Source organism: Caretta caretta, chromosome 3 (assembly GCF_965140235.1).
Source record: "Caretta caretta isolate rCarCar2 chromosome 3, rCarCar1.hap1, whole genome shotgun sequence".
Lineage (NCBI taxonomy): Eukaryota > Metazoa > Chordata > Testudines > Cheloniidae > Caretta > Caretta caretta.
In genome coordinates this window covers 151,356,905-151,372,282 of record NC_134208.1, presented here as the reverse complement: position 1 = coordinate 151,372,282, position 15,378 = coordinate 151,356,905, and the positions used below count along the sequence as shown (strand labels likewise).

At 41.2% G+C, this 15,378-nt stretch overlaps 1 protein-coding gene across 4 annotated transcripts in view; it reads left to right on the top strand.

Moving 5' to 3' along the window:
- Window positions 1-15,378, top strand: part of BTBD9 (BTB domain containing 9) — a 308,026-nt gene that overhangs the window by 196,849 nt on the left and 95,799 nt on the right. For all 4 annotated transcript variants that reach the window (XM_048843484.2, XM_048843485.2, XM_075127030.1 and 1 more), the window contains one exon: window positions 6,854-7,043. In XM_048843484.2, coding sequence (XP_048699441.1) covers window positions 6,854-7,043 — 190 coding nt within the window. The remainder of the gene's footprint in view (window positions 1-6,853; window positions 7,044-15,378) is intronic.

Here is a 15,378-nt window from a genome sequence, read left to right as displayed (position 1 = left end):
AAATGCCATTGGCCTTCTTGGCAACAAGGGCACACTGCTGACTCATATCCAGCTTCTCGTCCACTGTCACCCCTAGGTCCTTTTCCGCAGAACTGCTGCCTAGCCATTCGGTCCCTAGTCTGTAGCTGTGCATTGGGTTCTTCCGTCCTAAGTGCAGGACCCTGCACTTATCCTTATTGAACCTCATCAGATTTCTTTTGGCCCAATCCTCCAATTTGTCTAGGTCCTTCTGTATCCTATCCCTCCCCTCCAGCGTATCTACCACTCCTCCCAGTTTAGTATCATCCGCAAATTTGCTGAGAGTGCAATCCACACCATCCTCCAGATCATTTATGAAGATATTGAACAAAACCGGCCCCAGGACCGACTCTTGGGGCACTCCACTTGATACCGGCTGCCAACTAGACATGGAGCCATTGATAACTACCCGTTGAGCCCGACAATCTAGACAGCTTTCTACCCACCTTGTAGTGCATTCATCCAGCCCATACTTCCTTAACTTGCTGACAAGAATACTGTGGGAGACCGTGTCAAAAGCTTTGCTAAAGTCAAGAAACAATACATCCACTGCTTTCCCTTCATCCACAGAACCAGTAATCTCATCATAGAAGGCGATTAGATTAGTCAGGCATGACCTTCCCTTGGTGAATCCATGCTGGCTGTTCCTGATCACTTTCCTCTCATGCAAGTGCTTCAGGATTGATTCTTTGAGGACCTGCTCCATGATTTTTCCAGGGACTGAAGTGAGGCTGACTGGCCTGTAGTTCCCAGGATCCTCCTTCTTCCCTTTTTTAAAGATTGGCACTACATTAGCCTTTTTCCAGTCATCCGGGACTTCCCCGGTTCGCCACGAGTTTTCAAAGCATGTTGTGCCTGCAGTACCAAATGCTGGCTTCTATCCAGAAAGTCTTCATTTTCTCTGATGTAATGCAGGGTTGATGCTTGGGTCTCTAGTCCTTTAATCTTGTCTTCCACTATCGAGACCTGCTTGCACTTCGTACAGACGAAGTTGCTTCTATCCTCTGACAAACATGGCACATCCTGTCCAGGTCACAACAGCTGGTCGCTCATTATCCATAATGTCTTCCTTCTAAGAGCCTCTTCAGATGTTGTATTTACTGCTCACAGAAGCCTGAAAGGCAAAAACACTCTGTGGGAACTACCCCCAGGCAAACTCCCTCTGTTTGCCTGTCCTCTGTTCGCCACTCACTCGGTTCGCAACTATAAAATTAAAATAAATAAAAATAAAATAAATAGCTTTTTTTCAACAAGATTACCATCTCACATTGTTCTCTGTGGACGGAGACCACAGGCTGCCCTCAGTTCAGAGGGTTGTGTTTCTCTAAAGCCTGTGCAGAAGAAAGTTTGTGTTGCAGGTAGCTAAGATGGTCACTGCCTTCCATTTTTCTGAAAAGGAGTGAATCCAACTTGCACCTCTGCAGAGTAAATGGATATTAGAAATGTGGAAGACGGGATTATGGGAGATCATAGTGAGGGCATATGAGTGGGACAGAAGACGAGATAAATTAGGGAGAAAGACAGGCAGGGGTGGGCAGGGAGGATCAGGTGAAAGGGAGACAGTTATAGGGACAAAAAGAAAAGGAGTACTTGTGGCACCTTAGAGACTAACAAATTTATTTGGGCATAAGCTTTCGTGAGCTTCAGCTCACTTCATCGGATGCATTCAGTGGAAAATACAGTGGGGAGATTTATATACATAGAGAACATGAAACAATGGGTGTTACCATACACACTGTAACGAGAGTGATCACTTAAGGTGAGCTATTACCAGCAGGAGAGCGGCGGGGCGGGGCGGGGGGGAGAGAAACCTTTTGTAGTGATAATCAAGGTGAGCCATTTCCAGCAGTTGACAACTTGGCCCACCTTGATTATCACTACAAAAGGTCCATCCCCCCCCCCGCGCTCTCCTGCTGGTAATAGCTCACCTTAAGTGATCACTCTCAATACAATGTGTATGGTAACACCCATTGTTTCATGTTCTCTATGTATATAAATCTTCCCACTGTATTTTCCACTGAATGCATCCGATGAAGTGAGCTGTAGCTCACGAAAGCTCATGCCCAAATAAATTTGTTAGTCTCTAAGGTGCCACAAGTACTCCTTTTCTTTTTGCGAATACAGACTAACAAGGCTGTTACTCTGAAACCAGTTATAGGGACAAGGGATGTAGAAGGACAGAATTAGAAGACAGTAAATTGAATCCCCCTTCCAGGAGCCAACAGGGAGGATTGCGTTAATGCATTTAAACTTGGCTTTTGAGCCTGAAATGATCCCACACTCACTGGGGGTGGGTACTTCTCGCTACAGGCTATGTCTTCTCTGCAGAGTTTTTACTTCGGTTTTGCACTGATCCCTCCCCTCCTGTCCACACACCAAACCCTCTCAGCCAAGTTTGGTGGTGTTTTCAACCTGGGTTTGCTGGCTCATCTAAGGCTATCAGTTAAAGCCCAAGTGAGGCAACATGCCCACCTTGCAGAGAGGATGCAGGCTAAATCAGCTGAGAGCTGATAGTCATCCACTGCCTTCCCTTAATTCCCGTCATGTGCCCAGAAAAACAGACAAGGCTCCCAGAATTCACTGGGAAAGTATCATAGGGCGGCTGAGCTTGCAGCAGTGCAAAGTAACATGGGATACGCCTCCCAAATATCCTAGCAATATACAAGTGTGTACACAGCACCAGTGAGGACAAGTAACTCAGTTGTGGCTTTGTAATGTGGGTACTTAGGACCAGGTGCTGACCACCAGCGTTAACGCTCCAGTGAAGACATAGTCCTCAACTCAAAAAGAGGAAACAAACAAAAAATGTGATTTAAAATAAATAAATATACATCTACCAGTTTAATCCAGTCTCATGAGTTTTGGGGGATCTGTTTCATGGTGTTAAATGCTTGCATTTGGCAATACTTGGGGTTGCCCTTCCTCATATCCCCAACCACAATCCACACTTGCCACTTTGGCCTCGCCAGATCCTGTTCATTTTTAAGCAGTTGCTACACACATAATATACCTCACAAAACCAAAAAAGCAAGGAAATGAAAAGATAGCCAACCTCTACTCCTCCGCCCGAAGCTCACATCTTAGTACCACCACAGCTAAAATATGCTACCGATCACAAGCCACAATCTTAACTCTGTCTCCTTAGGGACACCAACCTTCCAGTACCCCCTATACAAAACACCCACAATTAATAATATTTGGAACTGATACTTGAGGGAAAGGAGCATGCTGGAGGGAAAGTTGAGGAGGGGAGTACCTGGCTGAGGTGGGAGGGGGTAATTTGGAAAAGGTGGCACTGAACAGGTGGCATTCCTAGTGGGGCAGAGTTAAGGTTGTGGTGTTACAATAGTTACACTAGTGGTCCAATTCTAAAGGATCTTTTTCATTTGCTCATAACTTTAGTTTTTACTCTTTGGGTTGAAATTTTGCACATTTGTTCTTAGTTCTAGTGTGAGGAATTGGGAATAGGTTGGGTTGAATTTTTGTTTTGAAGGCCTGAGCAAAAATGGTTCAACTGTTTTCAGTACTGAAGAAGTACTGTACACTTTTGCCATTATGAAACATTTCACCCTTCTCCCCCTTTTTTTTAGGTATAGTACTTCAGCCTGCGCTGGTAAAAAAAAAAAAAAAAAAAAAATAGGAACTTGAATGGGACATTAGGTCATGATGTGCCTTTTAGAGGTCTGAGAAAAGTCAGTTTTGCTTTGCTTTAGTTGTAAGAGTTAACAAAGTTTATTTTGTGTATGTGCACATCCTTTCTATTATTTATTATTGGCACTGCACATACACATGTATGTAAACAGATTAGAAAATTTTCAGGCAGTACATGATCTCTGAACAATTGCTTATGCACAGGAATATGTAAGAAAGTCAGGTGGAGATATTTTATTTTAAATGTGTATGTACATATGGAATACGATTTGTGAGGGTACTTGTGGAATGAGGCAGGGATGTGAAGAAGCCCAGCATTTTTCCACACAGTGGAACAGTCTTCAGTATGTTGCCCCCTAAGGTGACCCCTTTTCACATACAAAAATCTCTAGTTTGAGTTAAGTGATGCTTTAAACTTGAGCTAGCTGGCCTCTCAGAAGGTATGGGTTAAAGCTGAGAGCTGCTGACAATTGCTCTGTTCTGCTAATCTAAACACTCTGTGCAATTTGAGTGCTGTTTTATAGTGTGACCACTCTCAGTTGAGCTAGATTAACTCAAGAGGAGTTATCTCAAGTGTTGATAAGTTGAGCTAACACTACAGTGAAGACAGGACTAATATATGAAGATGAATATGGAAAGAGGCATTCGTCATGCTGTATAATAAGTGAAAATGCTTATGAAGGGATGCAGGATTATATGGACTCACAGTACATGTTAGATTGAGTGTAGCAAAACAGGGAAAGGGTTATTTGTGTGCAGTAAATAAGGCAAGGCACCACCTATTCATATAGTGAGGCTATATATATATAAAATAAAAAACTGAACAGCTGCTTTATTCACTGCGTAATATCTCATCTGCATACTAAAGGAGGCAATGGCCCTGTCAAAAATAATATATTATCATATAATTAAACTGTGTATCATAATACATACATGCAAATGGTTACGGTTCAGCAAACAACTTTAATTTTTGCATTTCCAAACTTGAGAGCTTCATTTTGCAATCCAGGCATTCCTTTAGCATTGTTTTTTGCATTTGCAGTGGTGTTAGATAAAAATATGAAAGGTTTAGCTAAAGAAAGAAGGAATATCTTAAGACTCCTGTGTCGACTGTTAAGAAGGTGCTGGACTTGAATAGTATATCTTTAATGAAGGGATTTCTGCCATCTTTATAAATGTAAAAGTGTATGTATTTGTCTCTTTACTGTCAAGATGAAGTTTGAAAACTTGACAGCAGCTTTTAGGCCAAATGAATTATAGAAAGGAACTAGTTAAGAGAGCACTATACCCGCTTAACCGTTGCTTAAGGTAAATACTGGGGAATTCAAGAAATAAGAGCTTTTTGTGAAAGCACTTTGTAGAACACAGTGTAGAGAAAAGCACCCGTGCACACACAAGCCCACCCCATCCTGTCAACATGCTCCGAGAGGAGTTAAAAGCCTTCACGTTATTATTGTTTTGATCTTTGGGGAAATTGCTTAAATGGCCTCTATCCATAAATAAACTATTACTGTAATGAGCTATGTTTGCTCTGGAAAGGTGGAGAAGCTGTTTCAGAAGGATGAAACATATTGGAGTCCACTGAGCATGCAGTCCTAAACAGAATAGAATAAGTAGGAAAAGAACCAGTCCATGCAAAGGAACAATCTCTAAGAACAGGTTTCAGAGGAACAGCCGTGTTAGTCTATATTCACAAAAAGAAAAGGAGTACTTGTGGCACCTTAGAGACTAACCAATTTATTTGAGCATGAGCTTTCGTGAGCTACAGCTCACTTCATCAGATGCATACCGTGGAAACTGCAGCAGACTTTATATACACACAGAGAATATGAAACAATACCTCCTCCCACCCCACTGTCCTGCTGGTAATAGCTTATCTAAAGTGATCAACAGGTGGGCCATTTCCAGCACTGGAAATTTCCAGCTGGAAATGGCCCACCTGTTGATCACTTTAGATAAGCTATTACCAGCAGGACAGTGGGGTGGGAGGAGGTATTGTTTCATATTCTCTGTGTGTATATAAAGTCTGCTGCAGTTTCCACGGTATGCATCTGATGAAGTGAGCTGTAGCTCACGAAAGCTCATGCTCAAATAAATTGGTTAGTCTCTAAGGTGCCACAAGTACTCCTTTTCTTTTTGCAATCTCTAAGAAGATGTCTTTCCTGAATCAGAGGAAAATGCCCCTAATACTCAAACATTGTTTTATTCTGACACAAATGAGTTTGTAAGCTTCCTAAACCTCTAAAAACATTACAGAAAATATTTGAATTCCAGCTTTTAGTTTGTTATAGAATTGCAGTCTAACCTTGATTATCTGAAACTCTCTGTTGTCATCTCAGTCATCCATTCATTACAATGAAGGTTTCCTCAATTTTTTGAACTTATTCACAGTTGCTGTGACATTCAAATAATTGCAGTTCTACTACATAAGAGATAGGTATTTTATTAATAATTATAATTATTGTATTAGCTGGGCCCCATATTCTCCAGTAAACTCTTTTATTTTTTGATAGCAGTGGTGCAGTGGCATTTTTGCAGTCACATATAAATGGACACATGATCCAAAATGAGTTTTGGATAAAAGTCCGTGTAAAAAAGAAAACAAAAATCTCATAATACTGCAACACTACCCCCAGGAGGGAAAATAGCATCTACTCTCTTTTCCTCCACTCCCATTAAGTTAAGGTCCATATGGTCTCTTTTTTCCTCTCCTTGCCAAGAGACATAACTTCTATGCAGGATTTTATTTTTGCCCCTACCTGCCTCTGCTTGATTAGTTGGGGAATGCTCCTGTTATTGGCATTCCATTCACGCTGCCTGAGCCTGGGCATGCTTGTCTAGCGGAAACTATCAACAGGGTCCTTTCACACCAACAGGAAAGGAAGCAGAATGTTAATGTCCCAACTATGATATCCCAAATGTTAGTTATCCCCGAATGTTAGTTATCAATTCTTATTTTGTCACACGACTACGCTGGAATCAGTGCTGTAAAAATTTTACTGCTTGGGTTCAGAGATCACACATGTTTTTAATTTATGCTATGAAACAGATCCATAGCTCCCTGTGTTAGCGATAATTCTATGCTTATTTTTTATTCTTCACCAGAAATAAAAATTGTTAACACTGGATAACTCATTTGCTGTCCATTTGATCACGTTTGCTCTCATTGTGTTTTAATTTACAGTTCCCGCTGAAAATGTTGCAACAATTGCAGATTGTGCCAGTGTGATTGAGGGTGTAAGTCGAAGTCGCAATGCCTTGTTGAATGGAGATACAAAGAATTATGACTGGGATTCCGGGTACACGTGTCATCAGCTAGGCAGTGGTGCTATTGTGGTACAGCTAGCACAGCCATTCATGATTGGATCAATACGGTAAGGGGATTCTTCTTCTCTAAAGACCCAGTAGCAATGAGGCTTCAGCAGCCTTACAGATAAAATTGCTTTCTTGTAAATCAACTCTGAAATGTGAAACATTTCCTGGTCAGTAATTGTATCATTGGGGATATTTTAGTATTTATCTATTTGTTTTTTATTTTTGTTCCAATGTAACATAGTATGTTTAATTTCTCAACATCTATCAAATTCTATGTCAAAATACAGTAATATAATATCAGAACAAAAGTAAAAGTTACATGATGTCAAATGAAAAGGAGTACTTGTGGCACCTTAGAGACTAACCAATTTATTTGAGCATAAGCTTTCGTGAGCTGTAGCTCACGAAAGCTTATGCTCAAATAAATTGATTAGTCTCTAAGGTGCCACAAGTACTCCTTTTCTTTTTGCGAATACAGACTAACACGGCTGTTACTCTGAAACCTGTCAATGATGTCAAATGACTGCCTTGTACATCTGTATGGATAGCACCAAAATACAAAAGTAAGAATTAAAAAAAGTTATAAAAAGCAGAAAAAAAGTCTACTGTATTAAAACAGAAAATTAGTTTCAGCATTAACTATGGAGCAGCTAGATGCTCTGTAATACACATGTTATTAGATAAAAATGATAGCAGCAACTGAAGAAAGGAGAGAGTCATCTTAAAATTATATGCCCACTCTTAGGGTATGTCTTCACTGCAGTTAGGATGGATTCTGACACCCTAGGCTAGAGAGCCTGAACTCAAGCTCAAGCCACAATGTCCATACTGCTATTTTTAGCACGCTAGCTCAAGCCCCACTAGCCTGACTCTGTCTACACAGGGTGGGAGGCTTACTATTACCTACAGTGTAGATTTACCCGATTGAGCTGATTGTTTTCACACGAAGGGATTGTCTACATGTGAAAGTTAATTTGGATTAAGATAGGGTGGGAATTTAAAGTGCAATAGGTTTCAGAGTCACAGCCGTGTTAGTCTGTATTCGCACTTTAGATAAGCTATTACCAGCAGGAGAGTGGGATGGGAGGAGGTATTTTTTCATGCTTTATGTGTATATAAAAAGATCTTCTACACTTTCCACAGTATGCATCCGATGAAGTGAGCTGTAGCTCACGAAAGCTTATGCTCAGATAAATTGGTTAGTCTCTAAGGTGCCACAAGTACTCCTTTTCTTTTTGTAGATCAGCTATTGCTAACCTCTGAGGGTGCCAAGATTTCCAGCTTCATCCACAAGCACTGTAAATTTAGAAACCTCTCTTATAAAATGTCATATAAGACACAAATGCAGTTCCTGACAACATACAAGAACACTACCTGATTTTCTTAGGGCTTGTCTATATATTGAATTATTCCAAATAGCTATTCTGGGATAGTTCTATGTGCATACACTCTTATTCCAGAATAAGAGAGCCTTGGTCTAGTTCAGCATAATCCACTTTGAAAGTAGAATAAGAAACAGGAACAAGGCACTCTTTTTCTAGAGTTTAGAAAAAGTTTCTAAATCTAGTTTCTAGCAATACATGCCTGACTTTGTAGATCAGGTTTCAGAGTAACAGCCGTGTTAGTCTGTATTTGCAAAAAGAAAAGGAGTACTTGTGGCACCGTAGAGACTAACCAATTTATCTGAGCATAAGCTTTCGTGAGCTACAGCTCACTTCATCGGATGCATACTGTGGAAAGTGTAGAAGATCTTTTTATACACATAAAGCATGAAAAAATACCTCCTCCCACCCCACTCTCCTGCTGATAATAGCTTATCTAAAGTGATCACTCTCCTTACAATGTGTATGATAAACAAGTTGGCCATTTCCAGCACAAATCCAGGTTTTCTCACCCCTCCCTCCCACAAACCCACTCTCCTGCTGGTAATAGCTTATCTAAAGTGATCACTCTCCTTACAATGTGTATGATAATCACGGTGGGCCATTTCCAGCACAAATCCAGGATTTAACGAGAACGTCTGGGGGGGGGGGTAGGAAAAAACAAGGGGAAATAGGTTACCTTGCATAATGACTTAGCCACTCCCAGTCTCTATTCAAGCCTAAGTTAATTGTATCCAATTTGCAAATGAATTCCAATTCAACAGTTTCTTGCTGGAGTCTGGATTTGAAGTTTTTTTGTTGTAATATAGCAACTTTCATGTCTGTAATCGCGTGGCCAGAGAGATTGAAGTGTTCTCTGACTGGTTTATGAATGTTATAATTCTTGACATCTGATTTGTGTCCATTTATTCTTTTACGTAGAGACTGTCCAGTTTGACCAATGTACGTGACAGAGGGGCATTGCTGGCACATGGTGGCATATATCACATTGGTGGATGTGCAGGTGAACGAGCCTCTGATAGTGTGGCTGACGTTATTAGGCCCTGTGATGGTGTCCCCTGAATAGATATGTGGACACAGTTGGCAACGGGCTTTGTTGCAAGGATAGGTTCCTGGGTTAGTGGTTCTGTTGTGTGGTATGTGGTTGCTGGTGAGTATTTGCTTCAGGTTGGGGGGCTGTCTGTAGGCAAGGACTGGCCTGTCTCCCAAGATTTGTGAGAGTGTTGGGTCATCCTTCAGGATAGGTTGTAGATCCTTAATAATGCGTTGGAGGGGTTTTAGTTGGGGCTAAAGGTGACGGCTAGTGGCGTTCTGTTATTTTCTTTGTTAGACCTGTCCTGTAGTAGGTGACTTCTGGGAACTCTTCTGGCTCTATCAGTCTGTTTCTTCACTTCCGCAGGTGGGTCTTGTAGTTGTAAGAATGCTTGATAGAGATCTTGTAGGTGTTTGTCTCTGTCTGAGGGGTTGGAGCAAATGTGGTTGTATCGCAGAGCTTGGCTGTAGACGATGGATCGTGTGGTGTGGTCAGGGTGAAAGCTGGAGGCACGTAGGTAGGAATAGCGGTCAGTAGGTTTCCGGTATAGGGTGGTGTTTATGTGACCATCATTTATTAGCACTGTAGTGTCCAGGAAGTGGATCTCTTGTGTGGACTGGACCAGGCTGAGGTTGATGGTGGGATGGAAATTGTTGAAATCATGGTGGAATTCCTCAAGGGCTTCTTTTCCATGGGTCCAGATGATGAAGATGTCATCAATATAGCGCAAGTAGAGTAGGGGCATTAGGAGACGAGAGCTGAGGAAGCGTTGTTCTAAGTCAGCCATAAAAATGTTGGCATACTGTGGGGCCATGCGGGTACCCACAGCAGTGCCGCTGATCTGAAGGTATACATTGTCCCCAAATGTAAAATAGTTATGGGTAAGGACAAAGTCACAAAGTTCAGCCACCAGGTTAGCCATGACATTATCGGGGATAGTGTTCTTGACGGCTTGTAGTCCATCTTTGTGTGGAATGTTGGTGTAGAGGGCTTCTACATCCATAGTGGCCAGGATGGTGTTATCAGGAAGATCACCGATGAATTGTAGTTTCCTCAGGAAGTCAGTGGTGTCTCGAAGGTAGCTGGGAGTGCTGGTAGCGTAGGGCCTGAGGAGGGAGTCTACATAGCCAGACAATCCTGCTGTCAGGGTGCCAATGCCTGAGATGATGGGGCACCCAGGATTTCCAGGTTTATGGATCTTGGGTAGTAGACAGAATATTCCAGGTCGAAGTTCCAGGGGTGTGTCTGTGCGGATTTGATCTTGTGCTTTTTCAGGGAGTTTCTTGAGCAAATGCTGTAGTTTCTTTTGGTAACTCTCAGTGGGATCAGAGGGTAATGGCTTGTAGAAAGTGGTGTTGGAGAGCTGCCGAGCAGCCTCTTGTTCATATTCCAACCTATTCATTATGACAACAGCACTTCCTTTGTCAGCCTTTTTGATTATGATGTCAGAGTTGTTTCTGAGGCTGTGGATGGCATTGTGTTCCGCACGGCTGAGGTTATGGGGCAAGTGATGTTGCTTTTCCACAATTTCAGCTCGTGCACGTCGGCGGAAGCACTCTATGTAGAAGTCCAGTCTGCTGTTTCGACCTTCAGGAGAAGTCCACCTAGAATCCTTCTTTTTGTAGTGTTGGTAGGGAGGTCTCTGTGGATTAGTATGTTGTTCAGAGGTATGTTGGAAATATTCCTTGAGTCGGAGACATCCAAAATAGGATTCTGGGTCATCACAGAACTGTATCATGTTTGTGGGGGTGGAGGGGCAGAAGGAGAGGCCCCGAGATAGGACAGCTGCTTCCGCTGGGCTGAGAGTATAGTTGGATAGGTTAACAATATTGCTGGGTGGGTTGAGGGAACCATTGCTGTGGCCCCTTGTGGCATGTAGTAGTTTAGAAAGTTTAGAAAGAAGGATTCTAGTTGGACTCCTCCTGAAGGTCGAAACAGCAGACTGGACTTCTACATAGAGTGCTTCCGCCGAAGTGCATGGGCTGAAATTGTGGAGATCCACTTCCTGGACACTACAGTGCTAATAAATGATGGTCACATAAACACCACCCTATACCGGAAACCTACTGACCGCTATTCCTACCTACGTGCCTCCAGCTTTCACCCTGACCACACCACACGATCCATCGTCTACAGCCAAGCTCTGCGATACAACCACATTTGCTCCAACCCCTCAGACAGAGACAAACACCTACAAGATCTCTATCAAGCATTCTTACAACTACAAGACCCACCTGCGGAAGTGAAGAAACAGACTGATAGAGCCAGAAGAGTTCCCAGAAGTCACCTACTACAGGACAGGTCTAACAAAGAAAATAACAGAACGCCACTAGCCGTCACCTTTAGCCCCAACTAAAACCCCTCCAACGCATTATTAAGGATCTACAACCTATCCTGAAGGATGACCCAACACTCTCACAAATCTTGGGAGACAGGCCAGTCCTTGCCTACAGACAGCCCCCCAACCTGAAGCAAATACTCACCAGCAACCACATACCACACAACAGAACCACTAACCCAGGAACCTATCCTTGCAACAAAGCCCGTTGCCAACTGTGTCCACATATCTATTCAGGGGACACCATCACAGGGCCTAATAACGTCAGCCACACTATCAGAGGCTCGTTCACCTGCACATCCACCAATGTGATATATGCCACCATGTGCCAGCAATGCCCCTCTGTCACGTACATTGGTCAAACTGGACAGTCTCTACGTAAAAGAATAAATGGACACAAATCAGATGTCAAGAATTATAACATTCATAAACCAGTCAGAGAACACTTCAATCTCTCTGGTCATGCGATTACAGACATGAAAGTTGCTATATTACAACAAAAAAACTTCAAATCCAGACTCCAGCAAGAAACTGTTGAATTGGAATTCATTTGCAAATTGGATACAATTAACTTAGGCTTGAATAGAGACTGGGAGTGGCTAAGTCATTATGCAAGGTAACCTATTTCCCCTTGTTTTTTCCTACCCCCCACCCCCAGACGTTCTTGTTAAATCCTGGATTTGTGCTGGAAATGGCCCACCGTGATTATCATACACATTGTAAGGAGAGTGATCACTTTAGATAAGCTATTATCAGCAGGAGAGTGGGGTGGGAGGAGGTATTTTTTCATGCTTTATGTGTATAAAAAGATCTTCTACACTTTCCACAGTATGCATCCGATGAAGTGAGCTGTAGCTCACGAAAGCTTATGCTCAGATAAATTGGTTAGTCTCTAAGGTGCCACAAGTACTCCTTTTCTTTTTGCAAATACAGACTAACACGGCTGTTACTCTGAAACCTGATCTACAAAGTCAGGCATGTATTGCTAGAAACTAGATCTGTGCCCTCTCCCTGTAAAGACAAGTACCTGACTGATTAGCCAGTGAGATTGAAACTCCTTGCAACAATTGATTCTTTTTTTCTGTCTTTTTTAATTAAAAGAAAATTTAAGACTTTGATCCAACCTGAAGGAAAATATCAGTAAAAGCACAAGGAAAAGGTCTGAGACTTAAGGATTTTCTCTCGTGTCCTGTCCTCCTCTTATTCACATTATACACTAACTGTCTGTACATTTGCATTTTTTAGAAGTGGAGCTATTTTTGGATGAGTGCAGAATTGGTGAACCACTTAGTTTAGTACTCCTGCACCTTATAAATTTCAGGAAATATTTATTGTCCTCCTGATAAACTTGTGTCTGTTACAAGTTGAAACTACAAAACTATTATGTCTATTATAAAACTGAAGTTAGCTGTGTAGGGGTTAGACACCCTGACAGATTCTTAACCATAACATTAGCAATTATGATAATACTGCTATAGAAATTGCACTGAATTTGAGTCCAGAGATGTTGCTGGTGAACGTTCAATGAGCAATGATATTACGGTCAGTACCTTTGTACAGTGAACAGTTCACACTCTTCAGTTTGGGCTTTTATATCCTCAACCAACTATCACAGCTTACATAGAAAAAGGAAAAATATGGTACTCAGAATGTCTTAGAAGTTGGTGATTGAGAAGTAATTACATCATTTTCATACCAATTAAAAAACATTAAAATTTAAGAATAAAAAATCTGCAGAGGCCTGACAACATAAAAGATTAGGGGACTAATCACTAATTTATATACTTTCTAAGTTTATAGTTCCTTTGCCTATCATCTTTCAATTGGCTAATCATTATATCCTTTTCAATATTTTCAGATTAGTGCAAGAAATTGACTATTTTCTGTAATTAAGCTCTGTGCCACCCTCTATTGTCTTCCAGCAGAACCAATTTTAATAATTCTCATTATTAAACAGTTTTAGATGAATGGTAGCTTTTGGGGCCAGAAAATGATGGTTATATAATTGGTTTGTGTAATTGCGTAAATTAAAATATAAAGTATATTATTCCATATTATAAAATTATTAGTCAGTTGTAATGAGAGTGAACTGTGAAAACATGGGATCAGTTTCCCAACTCGGACTCTGCCAGCTTTTTGCTGCTGCAACAGAACAAACCAGATGGAAAGCTACTCTAAAGGGGCATCCAGGGATTCCTCTGAGAGAGGCGAACCCTCGAGTAGTGTAGCGTTAAAGAGGTAGTGCTACACCACCTATATCCCCTCCCATCTTCCCGCCCCCTTTAAAAGACAAAAGAAACCACACTGCCTCCTTATAGACCAAACTAAAACCAGATACATATGGGTTTAGCTTATGTAAAGGCATTTGCTACTGCAGGAAGATTCACCAGCCCTAACAGCAGCCTCCAGTGAAATGTCCATTCAGTCACCCTGGACAGCAGTATTTATTTCACAGTTCATAAACCTTTTAACCTCTTGATGAATGTTCAGCATTAAACCTAACATCAGACTTTTTAAAACAAGTGCAAAAAAAATGACTGTCTCCCAAAGTAATGCAAGGCAACCACAGACAAATGTTCAGTCTCAAATGCTGAAGAAGCAAAATACTGCCTTAGTCACTAGTGAAGGTGTCTTGTCCCTAAATACTATAACTATAAACATAGATTGTGGAGGGCCTTCTTTTGTTACCATTCTTCTACATCAGCATTACACTATTGCTGTCCGTTCTCATATTGTTTAGCTGCTATTGCTGTCTAGTAGCTTCCCTTAGTGTGAAACCTAAAAGGTCAAAGGTGCTGCTATTATCAGGAGTCCCCAAAAGAGAAACCAGAATTAAGCTGAATTTGGTACAGAGATTCAGTCAGTTAAGCTTCCCCTTCATTTAAACCTGCATTTTTTTGAGAAAGATGGAGGATCCTCCACAATCTTTGTCTATTCTTCTTTAGCTACCTCCCTCAAGGCACTTTGAGTGATCCCATTTTTTCAGCTGGGAGAGGAGGATCCTTCCAAAGTTCAGCAGCACTTCTCTTAGGTAGGCTATAGAGAGTCAATATAGAGTGAATTGCTCCTCCCTTCAGAAGCTGAATTTGTTACTAGACCAATGGGCTGGGCCCTAAACTATTGATTAGGAATGAAAATATGTTTTGAGTTTCATAAGCATTACTATATTCAGATTATGTGGTAAATCCAAATAGATCAAGAACAGTGATTCTTTAAAAAGGGTAGTAGATGTTTGTAGTCTACAGAAACTGGAAGGAATTCCATTAAAGTCATATTTCAGGGTTAGAAAGTATTACTATGGCAACTACTATGGCAAATTACTATGGCAACTAAATTCAACAGAAGGGCTGTTGAAACTTATCTGCATTGGAAATGCAGAAGGTTAAACAGTTTAGGAACCTGTTTTGTGCTTGTGATTTACTGCAGATTTAATTTATTTGTCTCCTTCAAATGATTGTTTATAAACTGAGAAGCACTTTACTCCCAGATGTAAACATTTAGCAAGAAATTCTAATGAATATTACAAGCTTAGAAATATTTTCATAGTAAGCAGCCATTGCAACAAAGGACCTGTAAACATTTTGAATTTTTTTTAAAGAAGAAAATGAGTTTATTTGTATCTTTTAAATTTTGGATAGGAA